Source organism: Centruroides sculpturatus, unplaced genomic scaffold (genome assembly GCF_000671375.1).
Source record: "Centruroides sculpturatus isolate CEXI.00-Female unplaced genomic scaffold, Cexi_2.0 scaffold403, whole genome shotgun sequence".
Lineage (NCBI taxonomy): Eukaryota > Metazoa > Arthropoda > Arachnida > Scorpiones > Buthidae > Centruroides > Centruroides sculpturatus.
In genome coordinates, this window is record NW_019384751.1 from 71,428 (window position 1) to 89,908 (window position 18,481).

General features: G+C 31.0%; 1 protein-coding gene across 3 annotated transcripts in view; it reads left to right on the forward strand.

The window, feature by feature from the left end:
- The first annotated feature begins 3,440 nt into the window (after positions 1-3,440).
- Positions 3,441-18,481, forward strand: part of LOC111628584 (WD repeat and SOCS box-containing protein 1-like) — a 45,988-nt gene continuing 30,947 nt past the window's right edge. The window contains exons 1-2 of one of the 3 annotated variants that reach the window (XM_023372407.1): positions 3,441-3,542; positions 12,186-12,248. In XM_023372407.1, the coding sequence (XP_023228175.1) occupies positions 12,212-12,248 (37 nt within the window). In that variant the 5' untranslated portion in view covers positions 3,441-3,542; positions 12,186-12,211. Of the gene's footprint in view, positions 3,543-3,674; positions 3,745-12,185; positions 12,249-14,770; positions 14,834-18,481 lie in introns of those variants that run through there. The other 2 variants (XM_023372406.1, XM_023372408.1) reach the window with 2 other exon arrangements.

Consider the following 18,481-nt stretch of genomic DNA (forward strand, 5'->3'; position numbering starts at 1 on the left):
GTGCCAGAGCCGCACGAGTAGAATTTATAAATTCCATGAATTTTTAGACAGTACGACACAGTTAACTTTAGTTGGTTCTCAACTTATCTGTGGCTTTCCATTCGTAGAAATCTGTCAAATACAGTACATAATATTTTTAATTACTACTGAATGAGCTGTTAATATTCACGAAAACAATTATTTTAAGATATATTAATTAAATACAGCATTTTTAAAATTTCAGAAGAGAATTTACTTACCCTTCATAGTTTTGAATTTCAGTTTCTCAATTTCACAGGCAAATCCGTGTACAGGTACAGGACTTTCTCCAAATTCTCACGTAATCGAAGGAAAGTAGAAAATTCTTCGGAACATGAAGTCTCGCGACAGAATATAGACTTTTCCTCCACCAGCATTTGCTTATGTTCTAAACCTACACGCTTGTTAGTAAGATTTCCTTTTGAGGAGAAGCGCTTATCGCAATAACAACGAGTATTTTCTAATATATCCAACGCAATATTTTCCATAACGATTTCTTAGCAACGTAGCGGGAATACTTCACAACCAATTATCGATGATAAAGTGTGGTTTTAAAGCTAAAATATCGACAAAAAATTCCAAGCACACCGTACAGCACGACTTATACGTTATACGAACCTCACGACACTAGCGGCATCTCGTGGTAAAAACCAGAACTACGGCTACGGAATCGTTCTGTAATTAGACGCCAGTTAATTATTTAACTACTTCTTAAGTAGAAATAAGTCGAAACCAGTTACTTTGTACTCGAATACTTGTAGTCTTGGGAAAAAAGTGGAAAGACAAATTTTTATGACAAACGGATACATAAATCGTAAATTTAAGGAAAATAAATTCTAGAGCTTTTTCTGTACCTCGTGTATCTTTCTCATTCATTAAATTTAGTTGTAAATGACGCTGTCGAAGTAACAGTTAATTTTTTAACATTATACAAGAATTGTACACGTTTTTTTTCTATATCCCTTTAGAGATGGGATATACGAAATCGTAATATTACTGGTTTAACATTGAAATCCGTGAGTAATATAAAATCGGAGAGCGGAATAAATATATCAAATATTTTAACGGATTTTTTTAAACTCCCGTCAACTATACAGAAAACTATCGTAAAAACATACAGGTAAATTCTTATCGGTTGGGTTAAGTTATAAATCTACTCGCGATTCACGTAATCGGGCGAGGGCGTCCAAATATCTAGCGGGCAGGCGGCTAACAGCCCAGAACCGGTCTTACAAGTTAAATAGAATTGGATGAGGAATACGTGTAGCATCCACCCAAGGTCGTAGGCTTCCACCAGCTAAACCTAGTGAGATTGGTGCTCTGTAAAACGCATTCGCGAATCTGGCTTTTTGGATGCTGACGATACAGCGCTCCCACTCCGCCACTAATATTCGTACATACAATAGCAATCTTATGTTTTTTTTTTTACATGTAGTATAGAAATTTGTAATAAGATACATAATGCGGTTATAATAAAATATCTTGCGATTATTTTCATATAATTAAAATTAACATGTATTTATTTTTTAGAAAATACAAGGAAAGAGGCACATCCACCGCTTTCAATGACGGCACGCCAGTAGTGCATACTATTGTAAGCTGTCTCTCTCGGCAAGGAATCCGTTAACCTGAGATGACGCTATATAACAGGGGTATCCAATCTTTTTGTTTCTCTAGGCCACATTGGAAAAAGTCATGGAGTTTTGGGCCACATATTATATATTCTTGTGGCCCAATTCTTAAATATACTTCTATATTTAAGGATTAACATGTCTAGATTATAATAATAAGAATTAAAACTTTATCACGAAAAAAAGTACAGTATTTTAAAAAATTACTTCTGACTTTGAATTTTTACTTAGAAATACATAAATTCATTTATTATAAAGGAGGCAAAGAAAAATTTATTTGAAAAACACAAATATTTATTTTATGTGGGTCTCTAATTAATAAAAAACGACAAAACGTCATTTTAAAGTGCATTTTTATTCGACTAATATATTTATCAATAATATGTAGCCCAAAAAGTAGTCAATGTGCCAAATGATATTTTTTACGTCAAACTAATGAAAGGGGTAACCAAATTTGGCGCAAAGTAGCCAAATTTTGTAACATTGGAAAAAATGCTAAATAAAGAAAACCGACAAATTTATTTATTTATTTTAACGGCATAAACTCAAAAGAAAAGTTCCAGAAAGCCGTAAACCTCTATAGGCCTACATATTTTATTTTTGAGAGGATAGGAGATATTTTCAAATACTTGGAAATGTGTGAATGAAGAAGGAATACTAAATAAAGCTGGAGTTGGGACTCAAAGGATTATAGCGGTGCCGGCCGTCTAGTCGCAGTGGTATGCAGGCTGTCTTACAGGAGAAGAATGATAACTGCATTGCGAGATTTAGAGGAAACTCACTTTCCAGAGTATAATTTGCACAACTGCCAATCATATTGTGAATCTCGTTAGTAGGGATTCTACTGAAGCCTGTAGAGAAGCTATAGCATTCTTTGAAATTACTGTACTTGGAAATCTTTGAATGTGTACTGATGTCAGCCATTCGGATTAAAGTTCTCACAATGATTCACGAGATCAACTTGGCAATGAAATCTCGTGATACTATATGAGATGTGAAAAGGAACAACATTGATCAACTAAGGACAGATATCCTGATATCCTGAAACTAAGAGGAAATGAATTAATACATTTTTAGAAGCATGGTATCTGTCAATCAAATTGAAGTGCAGATAGTTTTGCTGCTCGCAGAGGTCCCAGATACCTAATTAACCCAATTCAAAAGGATGCCGAAAATTATATTAGGATGACTGTGTTTCACAAGACTTTGATATAGATGTCCTTTCACATTGCTTTTCAGCAGTCAGGGGCATTTTTGGACCTTTTGAGTTTTCGTGGCCTTAAAGCAATTAGATAAGAATGAGTTGTCACAAAAAGCTAATCAGTTTCAGCGGTACACAAGTCATATTTCAAGTAATATTCAGAATGAAGTGCTTTTTTTAAAAGAATTTTTGAAAATACTGTATGTGTGTACGAGATTAGTGAGAAAATAAAGATATCCCAGCACTCCTAGAAGGCTACGTGTAGTTGAATTTAATGAAAATTAATTTATATTACGAACAATATTAATAATTCTAATATTAAAACATTTTTTATTTTTTATTTATCATAAATCGTAATAAAAATTGCATATTTTGAAAATTATTTTTTAAAACTAAAATATGTTTTCTATGAACTTAAATAGTTCATGGCAAATATATAAAAAATCTGAATTAAAAATAAAAATTATATCTCTATAAATCTGTTTTAATGACTGTTTTAATTATTGTTAATTTCGTAAATCAATAATTTATATATTTCATATTATCTGTTTTTCATTTTATATAGATTGACGTCATTAAAATCAACCAATCGTAAAATTCTCCGATGTTGACAGACGATAATCGACAACACGCGCTTGGTTGCTAAGTAATGGAGTTATTTTTCTATTATTTTCGAGAAAAAATTTTGAACGGTTAGTAAAAATTGGCATTATTTTATAGAATTTAAATTAGTATAAGACGCGGGATTTAGTTCTGCACATATTATTTCAATTTCAAGGAAATATTTTGTCATGATCTAATCACGTGATTTCGTAATGCTTTTATAATTGCGCTTATAAATTGTAATAGTTGTGCTATAAATAAATGGATTCTTCAGCTAATTCCAAGTTAAAAGTGATTTACTTATTATTTTTTTGTCATTAAGTAAATATTGAAGTTAATTAGACATGTATATATATATTTCAATTTGGAATTATCTGAAAACTTGAATTCACAAAAGTAAATAATTGAATTGCAGATAAATATGTCAAAAGTGCATTTTTGTCAACATTCATATATAATGTATTCTTCAGTTATTATCAAGATATTTACTATTATATGCAATGCTAAACACAGTTTAAATATGACTAGAAGCATCTATAGAAATAATATTAAATATTAACAATATAATTTATTTGAAGAATTAATCATTGAACATGAAAATTAATGCTGCATTCAGCAGAAAATTATTCAACAGCTGTGGAGCTGTTGAATAATTTTTTGCTGAACTCCCTCTACAGTAGCACTTTTTGGAACATGTTTGGTATTTTGACATCACATTTAGTAGCATCTTTCTTTTATGCTACCTATCGCTACCTGAAACTTTTTGTTCCAATGCATAAATCGTTCATCATTTGGCAGTTGTAACTATGTAACAGCTACCAATTGAAACACCTTTGTTCAGTTACAACTGTTGACTCTGTTGAACTCAGCCAATGATGATGATAATGTGTGATCTCTCAATAAGTGAATTTTGTCCAACTGTTGTCATAACTATTCGTGCATTGCATTCTTAAACTGTCAATATCTCAAATAATATAATGCAGATATGTGACATTATTTAATAAAATGCTGCTAATATATGCAATATAATAAAGCTTATTTTAAATGTTTATTGTTCATTCATAATTTTTATTAAACCAAATAATAACATAACAAATTTTTTCTAGTTTGAATCCCTTATGAATGTTCACAAATTAACTTTTTCTTTATTTCCAACAACTAAACGACCAAAATGACAAATATTTTGAGAGGTTTACCTTCCCTGCTGGAAATAAAGAAAAAGTTAATTTGTGAACATAGTAAAACTGAATAATGTTTATATTATGGTAAAATATTTTAAACCTAACTTGATATTAAAATATCAATGCTGATATTATGTTAATACTAATTTAATGTTAAATTTTATTATAAGTTTAATCTAAATATATAAAATTACTTGTCTTGACTGACTGATTAATTGATCCATCATTGTCCAGAGCAAATCACTGAACCTAAAGATGTGAAATTTGGTACGTGTTAGGGTATGTCATGAAAACGCACACTAAGAAGGGATTTTTCAAAATTTCCCCCGCGGGGAGAGGGAAAGGATTAAGGCTTAACCTGAAGAACAGTTTCTACTGTACTATTTTAGATGCAATTTTTTGTTTTCAACTATGTTTAGTCTTCATTGAGTACTTAGGTGTATTAAGTTGATAATATTTCAGACATTGTTTTAAATATTTTTACATATTTTGATTTTTTAATCAAATGTTCAAACCATTTTAAATTTGAATTTGTTATTTCATATTGGTTTGATTATAGAACGATTGTAAATGTTCCAGAAAATTGATCAAATTGAAAACGGTTTGTTTGATTCTCAACAATTATCATCGTTCTCAGTGGTAGGTGTTATATAACAATTACTATGGTTGTTGAAATACTGAATATAAATGGTGTTTGCTTGCAAAATCCGCTTGGGCAAAGTCATGGGTAACAGCTAGTTTGTAACACAAAGATTGAGATACTAGCAAAAGGTGTTTTAGTGAAGAAATAAACAAATAACACTATTTTTTACATTGTCAGAATCATCTGTATTCACATTAATGGAAAATATCATAGGTTTAATCCAACAAACAATTATGATTATGATGTATTTTAATTTTAATTTTGACCATATTATTTATGACATCATCATTTACAGAATTGAACTTAATAGATCTTATGGGAACAGTATTTTGTAAAAATGGAAAAATGAACTCTAAAGTTAAAGAGATGGGAAACATATTTATTTGAACATTGATACAAAACCTCTCTTATATTTTGAACATGTCCAAAGATTTTATTACAAATTGCAAGGTATAAAAAGATTCCGAGCATCAATTGGTTATATTGCTGAGTGATAGAAAAAATATGAATCAATGCAGAAATGTACCAATACATCTCATCCATCTCCTTACTCATTCTATGGCTCACCGAAAATTGTATAGTTTCAAGGCAGTATAATATATTGTGATATATAGGGAAATGTATTAGGTTGTTCGGAAAGTATGTTTTTTTTTCCACTAGACAGGTTAGTCGTATTTTTCCCGCCATTTTCATTCTAAACCATATTATTATTATATATTTTGATTAGTGATGTGCCGTATATCAGTATCTGTATCCGTATCTGCGGATATCTGAGGGAAAAAAAAGATTTGTATTCGTATCCATTACTTTTTAGCGGATCTTTAACGGATCTTTATTTTAATGAATTTCATTACTTATATGAAATTTTAAAGATAGGTAGCAATAAAATACTAATAACTTCAATTCAGATCACTTTTTATTTCTTAAAATCACATATTTGGCACATTCACATTGCAAAAATTTTATCATGCAAAATTCATTTACTATCGTAAAATATTTCCATATTACACTACTAAGCTTTTTTGTCGACATTGTTTTTATTTTAATTTAACTCAACACTCTCCAAAAATACAAATGTAATCTATGCTATTCTGTGTCACACTAAACTATAAACAAAAACATATGCAGTGCAAGTCAAAACAGGTCGTGTTACTAATGCAAAGCGTCAACTATTGGTCCAAGGTCACATGCACCAGTGCCGACTGAGTACGAAAGTTGAGATCCGTATCCGTATCCGCGGATTTAGACACTAATGATCCGTATCTGTATCCTTATCCGCAGATATACATTTTTAACGATCCGGCACATCACTAATTTTGACAGCTAGCATTTTAAGGCTTATTTGTAAAAAAGTTTGTTTGATTCTGTGCAATTGTTTATTTTTTGTGTCCCATCAAATATGGAAGATCGAAAGCATCATTTTCAGCATATTTTGCTCTTTTATTACCAAAAAGGTAAGAATGCTGTTCAAGTGAGAAAAAAATTGTGTGATGTGTATGGAGAAGATGTATTGACAGAACGATAGTGCCAAAACTGGTTTACAAAATTTCATTCTGGCAATTTCAATATTGAAGATGCACCATGTTCTGGATGGCCAGTTGAAGCCAATGAAAACAAAATAAAGGTACTGATTGAAGCAAACTGCTGAATAACAACATGTGAAATCACTAAGAGATTAAATTTGTCAAATTGAACTGTTTATGATTATTTGAACAAATTGGTTTTGTTTCAAATCATGATATATGGGTTCCACATGTTCTTAAAGAGAGATGCTCTCTTTGGTGGGATTTTAAGGAAATTTGTTTTTGGAGCTTTTACCAGACAATTCGAAAGTGTAACTGCCATCGAGTAAATAAATTGAGTAATATCATCAAATAGAAAAGGTGGCCAGAATCAATCAACAAAACAGGCATTATGTTTTACCACGATAATGTCAAATTTCACACAAGTTTGGTAACTGGTTAGAAACTGTTATAACTTAGATGGGACAGCTATCACACCAACCATATTCGCCAGATCGAGCACACTCGGATTATTACTTGTTCCAGTCTATACAAATTTTTTTTAACTGTAAGACATTTACTTGAAATGTCAATGTCAAAAATCACTTGGATCAGTTTTTTGTAAGCAACGACTAAAACTTTTATGAATGTGAAATCATGCTACTACCAGAAACGATGACAACAGATATTTGACCAAAATGGTTGATATATAATTCAATAAAATATTTATTTATTATAAAAACATTGTCTTTTTCCACAGATAAAAAAACATACTTACTTTCCGAACAACCCAATACTTTAGAAGAGATTCCAAGAGAGCACCTTTCATGTATAAATATATGTTAGCATGTATATAGATCTTTTCATCACTACTTATTAAGGCAATTAAAAATAGGTTTTATTTATTTTAAAAATATTTTTGGCTATTTTTGAGCCGTCATCAGTTCAAAATATTTAAAAGTGATATTCTAAGAAAAGCTTATAGAATAAAAAACATCAAAAAATTTTTTAACTGAAAAGAACAAATTCTCACCACTTCACTGGATAGGATTTCCTATCAAAATTCTAGAACTAATATATATATTTATGGTTTATTAAAATATAGATATCCTTCACTTTATAAAAGTTTGCTTTGTGCCACTTTAGTTTTATAATTTTATTTATTTTTTCCAGTTCATTCCCTTTATTTCCAGTTCATTTATTGTATCTTTTTCTGCTGATTCTGATTGTTTGCTTGTGATCACATCTTGTTCAGTAAGTATGTAAGTAAATACTTTCAGAAGATGGTAATGGTCAAATTAAATCAATGTGAATATGGTGAAAATGAGCACTTGGCAAAGAAAATTTTCCATGCTTTGATATTGTATGGCAAATGATTTTTGATTTCTGACATGCCAGGCATGCTCTAGACCAGTGGTTCCCAATTAGTTTTTCCTGCGTACCACTTCAAGAAAGAGCTCAAACTTGCGTACCCTTTATAGCAGAAATTCATATTAATCCATACTAATATTATAAATTCGAAGGTAATTCTGTCTGTCTGTCACCTTTTCACGTCTAAACCACCGAACAGGTTTTAATAAAATTTGGCACAGAGATAGCGTACACGTTGGAGATGGACATAGGCTACATTTTACTGCGAGAAAATATCTTATTCCAATGAGAAAATTCGATATAATTCGGGCGAAGCCGTGGGTAGACAGCTAGTGATAAATAGAATAATGTTTTTTTTACATTTATTACCTTTAAAATACAATTCCAATAATAATGAAAATAACATAAGGTTATTTAATTTTAATGTGGCAAATGTGCACGATTATCTTTGCACAACTTTGTAAAATCAGGTTGCTTTTTGGTCAGCTTCAGTCTCGAGTTATCTTCGAGTTGAAGTCGGTGACGATGTTTAGTTTTCATGTATGTCACGGCCGAAAATCCGCTCTCGCAGAGGTATGTTGTGCAAAATGGTAGTAAATATTTTATTGCCGCTTCGCCGACACGATAATAATAATAATAATACAACAAACAAAAAAAGTGGTAATAACACAACAATCATCATTATTATCGTGTCGGCGAAGCGGCAATAAAATATTTACTACCATTTTGCACAACATACCTCTGCGAGAGCGGATTTTCGGCCGTGACATACATGAAAACTAAAAAATTGTACAATTAACACATTGGATTGAAAACACATTGGATTGAAAACACTGCTGGGTTGCAATCCCTAGTTGAGATATAATACGAATCCAAGATTGGCACAGCTATCAACTCCAAAAAGTTGACTAATGTAAAGTGAAAAACTGTCTCTCCTCATTGGAGAACGGAAGCAAAGTGAGGTCAGAGGGCAAAAGTCATGAGGTGCTGCCCTCTGCCCTACAGTTGTATTTATTGTCCATTGGCAGGTGGACTAATATTTCTTATACCTCTGATGCAATCGAATGGGAGTAAAATGATATCAGGTACACACCTAAACACCTAAATACTAATTCCAGCAGTAATTGAACAAAAATTTTTAATGTTCAAATGTTTTTTTGTGTTTAGTATATAGTTCCAGTTTACTTGTGCTAGTTTTTTGATATCAGGTACACGAATTTGGTGTCATTTGTAATCAGCTGTGGTTTATTAAGGGTAAACTGTACCTCGATGTTTGAGAACCAAAGTTCTGGATTGTTTGACCAAAATGGTGATACTTTGAGTCAATTGTCTGTTAGAAAGTTGATTAAAACTTACTTGTTTGAATTGTCTGGCTTACCAATTACTAATTTGTAGATCTGTGCTTTATAAAGCTTGATATTTATAAAAAGAAATGAAGTTTGATTCAACTGTAAGTGTAACAATAAAAACTTTAATGATTCAAGTAAGCTGTACATGAGGTTGAGCACATCCTTGGACCATGTGGTTGCTCTAGTGGAGTCATGGTAACAAAAGTGGTTAACCGGTACTACTAAAGCATCCTCTACCATTTTTCTTGGTCAGAGACATTGTAAAAATATCATTTTTATTTTATTTTACTGATTATCTCTACAACATAATTTTTTGGAGAAATGGTCACTCTTTCAATAATCTGTGCATCTTGCACAATAAAATCACCCATTGTCCAAAAGGTCTTGTTCAGGTCTGTACATACCTGTTCTCCAAGCGACACCTTGCAGTTTGAAACACATACAAAGGCCCTACACTTTGCTTGGTAATAACTTTTCCTGTTGTGCCACTATACTGTTAACTATTATTTTAAACTATACAGAAATTTTAACACCAGAATAGATAAATTACCCAACTTCACTGCCTGTAACCGGCATTTTTCTTCTCCAATACAGAGGACTTTGCAAACGTTTTCGAACCTAATGTGGTTCTTCTTCAGGCACTATGGAATTTCCTATGTGAATTCGAATTTCCAGAATTAACCGTTGTTTCGGAAAATTTTTTGGAACATTGTTACGTGTGACAATGGCGGGCAAGGGCGGCCAAATATCTAGCAGGCGGGCAGCCAACAGCCCAGAACCGGTCCCGGATACAATTGGAAGCGTTATATGTCTAGCATTGACCCAAGGTCGTAGGCTTCCACCGGCTAAACCAGGTGAGGTTGGTGCTCTGTAAAGTGCGTGCACAAATCTGGCTTTTTGGATCTGCTGACGATACAGTGCTTTCACTCCGCCACTAATATTCGAATATACAATAGTGATTTTTTTTTTTTTCACGTGTAGTATAGAAATTTGTAATAAGATACATAATGCAGTTATAATAAAATATTGTGTGATTATTTTCATATAATTAAAATTAATATGCATTTATTTTTTATAAAATACAAGAGAAGTGGTGCTTCCACCGCTTCTAATGACGGCACGCCACTGGTGCAGTGGGCTGTGGGTTGGACATCCTTGGTCTAGATAATCATTCAGGGCTAGTTGGAATGGAGCATAAATTTATACGTAATTTTGTTTTATGCAGTACTTGCTGTCATGTACTCTAAGGGCTTGTTTTATATATCATATGAAGAATGATCAATTTGATAAAAATTGCCATGACAAATAAGTTAAAGTTACACAATTTAAGAAAAATTCTTATTACTTTTTAATTGTGTCATTGCCAGAGGGATGTTTTTAATGTTTTACATATTGAGGCAGACAGGTAGCCTCAAAGAAAAGGTCGACTCCCATGGAACTGTTAATTTCCTCATGTTTGTGCAAAGGGACAAAGTTAAAAGACACTTTTATGTATTGTTTATTTTTAAAAATTTTTTTAAATTTTGTAAGTTTAATGATCAATTTGGTCTAGCATCATATGTAAATGAGTAAATACTTTTGGTAGAAGTATTTACAATAACACTTAATTGTCATTGTGAAAACAAAGGGAGAGAAAATTTACTATGATTATAATTGAGTTTTTTGAAAATCAGAAATAAATAACTGCAAAAGAAAGGCAATCCATTTTCTTACATTTTAATTTACATTTATGAAGGACCAAAGAAATAATAATATATTATAATATTAAAATAATAAATTACCAATCCCCGGAATGGGAGTGCAGCGTCATCCTGTGCCCCCTCTAGATCTGCATTGATTATTAATGTTATATTTTAAACTTTGTCTTAAAAATATCAATATTCTATCAGTTGCTTAATTCTGTACATGTTCTTTCACTATACTGACAAGTTTGTCTTGAAGTTGCATATAAACAACTTGTATATCTTTTAAAAAACTCCTGAAAATAAATTAAATATTCATTATATCAGGTACAGATTTCCTTGCATTACTGTGATTAATTAGTTTCAAGAAAGTGTCACGTAAAGCATGTTTACTTATAAAAATTTTGACTAAAATAAAAAATAACTCATGTATTCCCAAAATAAAAAATGACCAATTAAAATTTAGAATGACATATACATATATATATGTTTCTAATTGGTAACTCATAATTTAATTAAATTATTAGTTTACAATCAACTGATACAAGAATTGAATCTGAATTAGCTTTTTCTTATTGCTTTTAAAGTTCTTGTTGGTAGATTGATGATTTTTAATTTTGTTGAAGAAATGGTGATAAAATCAGTGTCAGTTGTGATAAAAAAGTTTATGCTGCAGAATCCAAAGTATCAAAAATGGTATTTCATTTTCTTAGATGAAATGCCATTTGTGATGCTTTGGATTCTGCAGCTTTTCAAATAACTGAACACTTATAATAGTGGCTGCAGATATGACGGTTGAATCATAAATGCAGGTGCATAATGATTTAATTCAGTATTTTTATTTTGACTTTTTTAAATCACATTATAATGAAAATGTGAAAATGAGATTGCACGTAAGAGATATGTAATATGAAAAATATATTCTAAATTTTAATTTTATTGTAAATATAGTTTTCCTATTTATGATGTGTTATTTTTTACAAATGTTTTTTATATTTTTACAGGAAAATTTATTTATTTTTTATATTGAATGGCAAGTTTCAAATGCAAAACTAAAGATGAAATTGGTAAGTAAAAACAAATTAAATAATGCATAATATATCTGAATATTTAATTTAATACATTTTAAGATTCTTCAAAATACAAACATAACTGCTTGAAGTTCAAAGTTTAATGAAATATGATTTTCAAACATTTTCAATTATTAATCTAAAATTATTCTTCATTTGGATCCAATAATGTATATCAGGATGGCCAACACATAGACAATAATGTATATCAAGATGGCCAACACATAGAACATGCGTTTGACCGGTCAACCGCAAATGTTTTGAAAGTAGCCNAAGAGCCACATGTAACTCCAAAAGAGCTGCATTTGCCCATGTCTGATTTATAACATCATCAGCCAAAATTGATTGTGGTGCAAGAAAAATGAAACACCATTAAAAACTCCAAAGGCCTGTATTACAATCTGCTTGTAGAAGTCTCATTGGTCTGCACAATCCTAAGGTATCCAGTGTGTCACCTTTTATTTCAGTCTGTCATTCATTTGATATGGTTATTGATATACCATTGTATGGGGATCTGTCATCTTGCTATAAATATTAAAAGTAAAGTTAATGAATGTTGCTTATTTATAGTTCCTAGTTTGTCGTTTTGAACACCTTATAGTGTCAATACACGAACTCTAGGCAATCTTCATTTTAAATTTATTCAACTTTTAGTTCACTAAAAATTGAATAAATTTAAAATGAAGATTGCCTAGTGTTAGTGTATTTACACTATATGGTGTTCAAAATGACAAAAATAATCACCGACACGGTTTCAAGAATGTATAAAAAGTTTTTAGCTTGTTTTTGGTTTGTGTCACGCTAGTATATAATGTCGGTCGGTGTTATCGTGTTCGTCATGTTAAAAAAAAAAAAAAAATTTTTTGTTTNTTTTCATATAATTAAAATTAATATGCATTTATTTTTTATAAAATACAAGAGAAGTGGTGCTTCCACCGCTTCTAATGACGGCACGCCACTGGTGCAGTGGGCTGTGGGTTGGACATCCTTGGTCTAGGTAATCATTCAGGGCTAGTTGGAATGGAGCATAAATTTATACGTAATTTTGTTTTATGCAGTACTTGCTGTCATGTACTCTAAGGGCTTGTTTTATATATCATATGAAGAATGATCAATTTGATAAAAATTGCCATGACAAATAAGTTAAAGTTACACAATTTAAGAAAAATTCTTATTACTTTTTAATTGTGTCATTGCCAGAGGGATGTTTTTAATGTTTTACATATTGAGGCAGACAGGTAGCCTCAAAGAAAAGGTCGACTCCCATGGAACTGTTAATTTCCTCATGTTTGTGCAAAGGGACAAAGTTAAAAGACACTTTTATGTATTGTTTATTTTTAAAAATTTTTTTAAATTTTGTAAGTTTAATGATCAATTTGGTCTAGCATCATATGTAAATGAGTAAATACTTTTGGTAGAAGTATTTACAATAACACTTAATTGTCATTGTGAAAACAAAGGGAGAGAAAATTTACTATGATTATAATTGAGTTTTTTGAAAATCAGAAATAAATAACTGCAAAAGAAAGGCAATCCATTTTCTTACATTTTAATTTACATTTATGAAGGACCAAAGAAATAATAATATATTATAATATTAAAATAATAAATTACCAATCCCCGGAATGGGAGTGCAGCGTCATCCTGTGCCCCCTCTAGATCTGCATTGATTATTAATGTTATATTTTAAACTTTGTCTTAAAAATATCAATATTCTATCAGTTGCTTAATTCTGTACATGTTCTTTCACTATACTGACAAGTTTGTCTTGAAGTTGCATATAAACAACTTGTATATCTTTTAAAAAACTCCTGAAAATAAATTAAATATTCATTATATCAGGTACAGATTTCCTTGCATTACTGTGATTAATTAGTTTCAAGAAAGTGTCACGTAAAGCATGTTTACTTATAAAAATTTTGACTAAAATAAAAAATAACTCATGTATTCCCAAAATAAAAAATGACCAATTAAAATTTAGAATGACATATACATATATATATGTTTCTAATTGGTAACTCATAATTTAATTAAATTATTAGTTTACAATCAACTGATACAAGAATTGAATCTGAATTAGCTTTTTCTTATTGCTTTTAAAGTTCTTGTTGGTAGATTGATGATTTTTAATTTTGTTGAAGAAATGGTGATAAAATCAGTGTCAGTTGTGATAAAAAAGTTTATGCTGCAGAATCCAAAGTATCAAAAATGGTATTTCATTTTCTTAGATGAAATGCCATTTGTGATGCTTTGGATTCTGCAGCTTTTCAAATAACTGAACACTTATAATAGTGGCTGCAGATATGACGGTTGAATCATAAATGCAGGTGCATAATGATTTAATTCAGTATTTTTATTTTGACTTTTTTAAATCACATTATAATGAAAATGTGAAAATGAGATTGCACGTAAGAGATATGTAATATGAAAAATATATTCTAAATTTTAATTTTATTGTAAATATAGTTTTCCTATTTATGATGTGTTATTTTTTACAAATGTTTTTTATATTTTTACAGGAAAATTTATTTATTTTTTATATTGAATGGCAAGTTTCAAATGCAAAACTAAAGATGAAATTGGTAAGTAAAAACAAATTAAATAATGCATAATATATCTGAATATTTAATTTAATACATTTTAAGATTCTTCAAAATACAAACATAACTGCTTGAAGTTCAAAGTTTAATGAAATATGATTTTCAAACATTTTCAATTATTAATCTAAAATTATTCTTCATTTGGATCCAATAATGTATATCAGGATGGCCAACACATAGACAATAATGTATATCAAGATGGCCAACACATAGAACATGCGTTTGACCGGTCAACCGCAAATGTTTTGAAAGTAGCCCGCGAAGCTAAAGTTGAACAATTTGCTTTCACTTAAATTAATGTTTAAAAATCTTAATTTGGTAATTTATTCTTACAATAATAGACTGTCTGTGCAACGTACCCGTACTGTTTGTATTTATCCTGATGAACAATGAAAATGAATGTTAATGCATGCGCATATAAAAATTCTAAAATTGTTTGCCTATATTCATAGTTGCCCGCAGACTATATTTTACCAAAAAAGTAGCCCCTAAGGGATAAAAGTTTGGCCACACCTGAAGTATATTATTTTTTTAAAATGGATGATTTGATTCGATAATTACAAATAAATGTTAAATCTTCTACCCTAAGCTGGAATTTTTATATTATATATAAAAACACACCTTCTCATATGTTTCCAGCACTTCTTTATAGTTCTAACAGATTTTTTTGGTTTGACTTGCAGGCTAGAAGCTGTTCCAATTGGGAGGAGTTATGTTGTGTTCCAAAATGGAACAATTCAAGTTTTTTTTGAGGTTATTTAAATTTCTTATGCTGTAATTTGAGATTTATAACTTTAAATAAAGTTATTTATTGAAAATATAAAAAAACCTGTAATAAATATTAAGCAAATGGAGACAATTAATAAAAAATTATTAATTGAATTAAGTACAATTAGATAACTCTTGCCAAGCTTGTGATATGCTGAGACTTTCTCTGTTGTTAGTGCAAAGCCCTTGGCTTGCTTTTTCATTGATGTTGGTGGTTTCGCTTATTCTTAATTTTTGTATATCAAATATTTTTATTAATAATTTTGTATCTTCCCAACATGGGGACACCTTGGACTCGCTTGCATATTGGGCTAAGGCAGTGTTATAGTTTCCTTTAAGAATGTCATATTCATGTTCTTTTATTCTGGCCTCGATTGATCTGTTAGTTGAGCCTACTTAGGTTAGACATCTGCTGAATCTAGAATCTTCTAGAGATGTGGTTCTCAATCTTTTTGAAATAGGGGAACATTGAACTTTGACATTTTTTTCTGTGGAACACTTACATCAGTTTGAAAGTAGAGGTGGCAAATCTTTTTGAAATCAAGAGTACACTCGGCTAGTACTGTATATGACATCATTGGCATTTGCTAATTACATTCCCATACAAAATGGATTTTACATTGTATTGATTTTTCTTTTGCAACAATTTTTAATTGTATATTTGATTTTGTTGCGAAACAAAACACACACTCACTTGATAGTCAATGACACCTGGACAACCTGTGCTGAGATTTGTATTTGACCATTCAGCTTCAAACAGTTCTCTAGTCCAAACACTCTCAAACTCATTGGTATTATTAGCCATGGTGTTTGAAAGGAATTATTGACATGAAATAAAAACAACTGATTCAAAAAACAATTCAAATTTAAATTTTTTTCATTTTATGTGCAGTATTTCCTGTAAGCTATGCAGTAGTGTGACTGACACAATAACTGAAATACTGATAAATATGTAAATTTTGTTGCAGCATAGTATTATAACCATAACAGCCATTTTGTTACAATTACTATTGAATATGCAAACTTATAGTGTTTTGTGTAGATCGGGTCATCAAACTTTTTTCACAGCAGGTCACATAACTGACAGAATGACGAGCGCGGGTTGCATAACTATTTTGTTCAATACAGTATACTGAATACACAAAAAATAAAGATAATCAATATATCTATTTATCAATACACAAACATGGCTGCAGCAAGCTCGTAATGTCTTTTCTTAGAAACTTCATTGTAGGTACTTACAGCAATATCCTTGACTTACACGAACCCGGAGTTACGCGATTTTCAAATTTCGTCGATTCATCTTTTGTTTGAGCACCACACCACTCTCAATTACTCACTCCCCCCACACTATTGTTCGGCTTACATGTTCGGACATGTCACGCGGAATTGACACGTAGAAAGATTTATTTTGTGTTATTTATTTCTGTGTTTATTATATCTACAGAGACTCGAGAGACTCTTTGTGGTGATTTCTTGTAACCGTGAACGAATCAAAAGACAAGATAAGATTAACGAGAACATTTATTAGCTTACATACATCCAACTTGGATTTTACACAAATTGCGAAATTATACCCCGACTTATGTGAATTCTACTTACGCGGTTATCGCTCAGTCCCACCTATCGCGCAAGCTCAGGGTATTACTGTACACAAAAAGCACTCTGATATCCAAAGTTGTCAAATTATTTATTTCACCAATTTTCCTAAAAATTATATTACTCTCAGATGCAAAAATCAGATTAGACTAATTTTGGCATTTTTACTTACATTTATTTAAATTTTTTTTATCTAGTAAGTTTATCTTGTAAAGTACTATATTATTTTTCCGACGTTTCCAACGATTATTGACACAACTGTGTGCTGGAAATAGCCATTCTCTAATGGGTACTTTACGCGGATTTGCGTTAGTGTGCCAGGCCTGGACTTTAAGCGTGCACCAAATTAAATAATGACAAAGTTTGTCAATAACAAATCAAATATTTAATAAAAGTTCTAGTGATAAACTATATACAAAATTGAGTAAAAATCAAATAACAATTTATTCAATGAAAATCAATAAGAATCAACCCGAAAAAACTCAAATCAATCTATTCTATATATGAGTGCACTATTCAGAAAGTTCGGGAACTTTTTGAATAGCGCACCTCCAGTTGGTATTTTTTAATTCACTTGGAGGCATTGTGTTTGCAGAAACCTCCTGAGTAACCTCCTTCAATCCTTTTGTTGATATCTTGTTTTGGTAATTAGTTATGGCCATTTATGTGAATGGGTATTTGTGACGTTCAGTGAAAAACCAGATCTGTGGAAATGAGCTCTTTGAAGGAGCAGCATTGTTCTGTGAAATTCTGTGTGAAACTGGAAATCCTTCATGGAAACTTTTGAGTTGATTACCAAGGCTTATGATGAGGATGCTATGAAACATACTGTGTGTTATGAGTTTACCCATTTCAAAAAGGGACAGCAATCAGTTAAGACAACAAGAGTTGCAGACAACCATCAATGTCGACTAATGACACCACATTGAGAAAGTGAACAATCTCGTTCATGTAAATCAATGTTTGAGTGTCAGGGAACTTGCAGAAGAGTGTGGCATCTTGATTAGTTTATGCTCTGAAATCCTGACTGAAAAATTGAGGATGTCTCGAGTTGCCGCCAAATTTGTGCCTCACCCGATGATAGCAGACCAGAAATAACATCAAGTTCAAGTCTATTAGAAACTGTTTGATGGAGCTGAAGAGAATGAAACCTTTTTGTTCAGGATCATAACAGGTGATGAGTTATGGGTTTATGGATATGACATCAATAGGATGACTAACACACCAAATTAATATATAATAACAAAAACAAAGACACTGAGT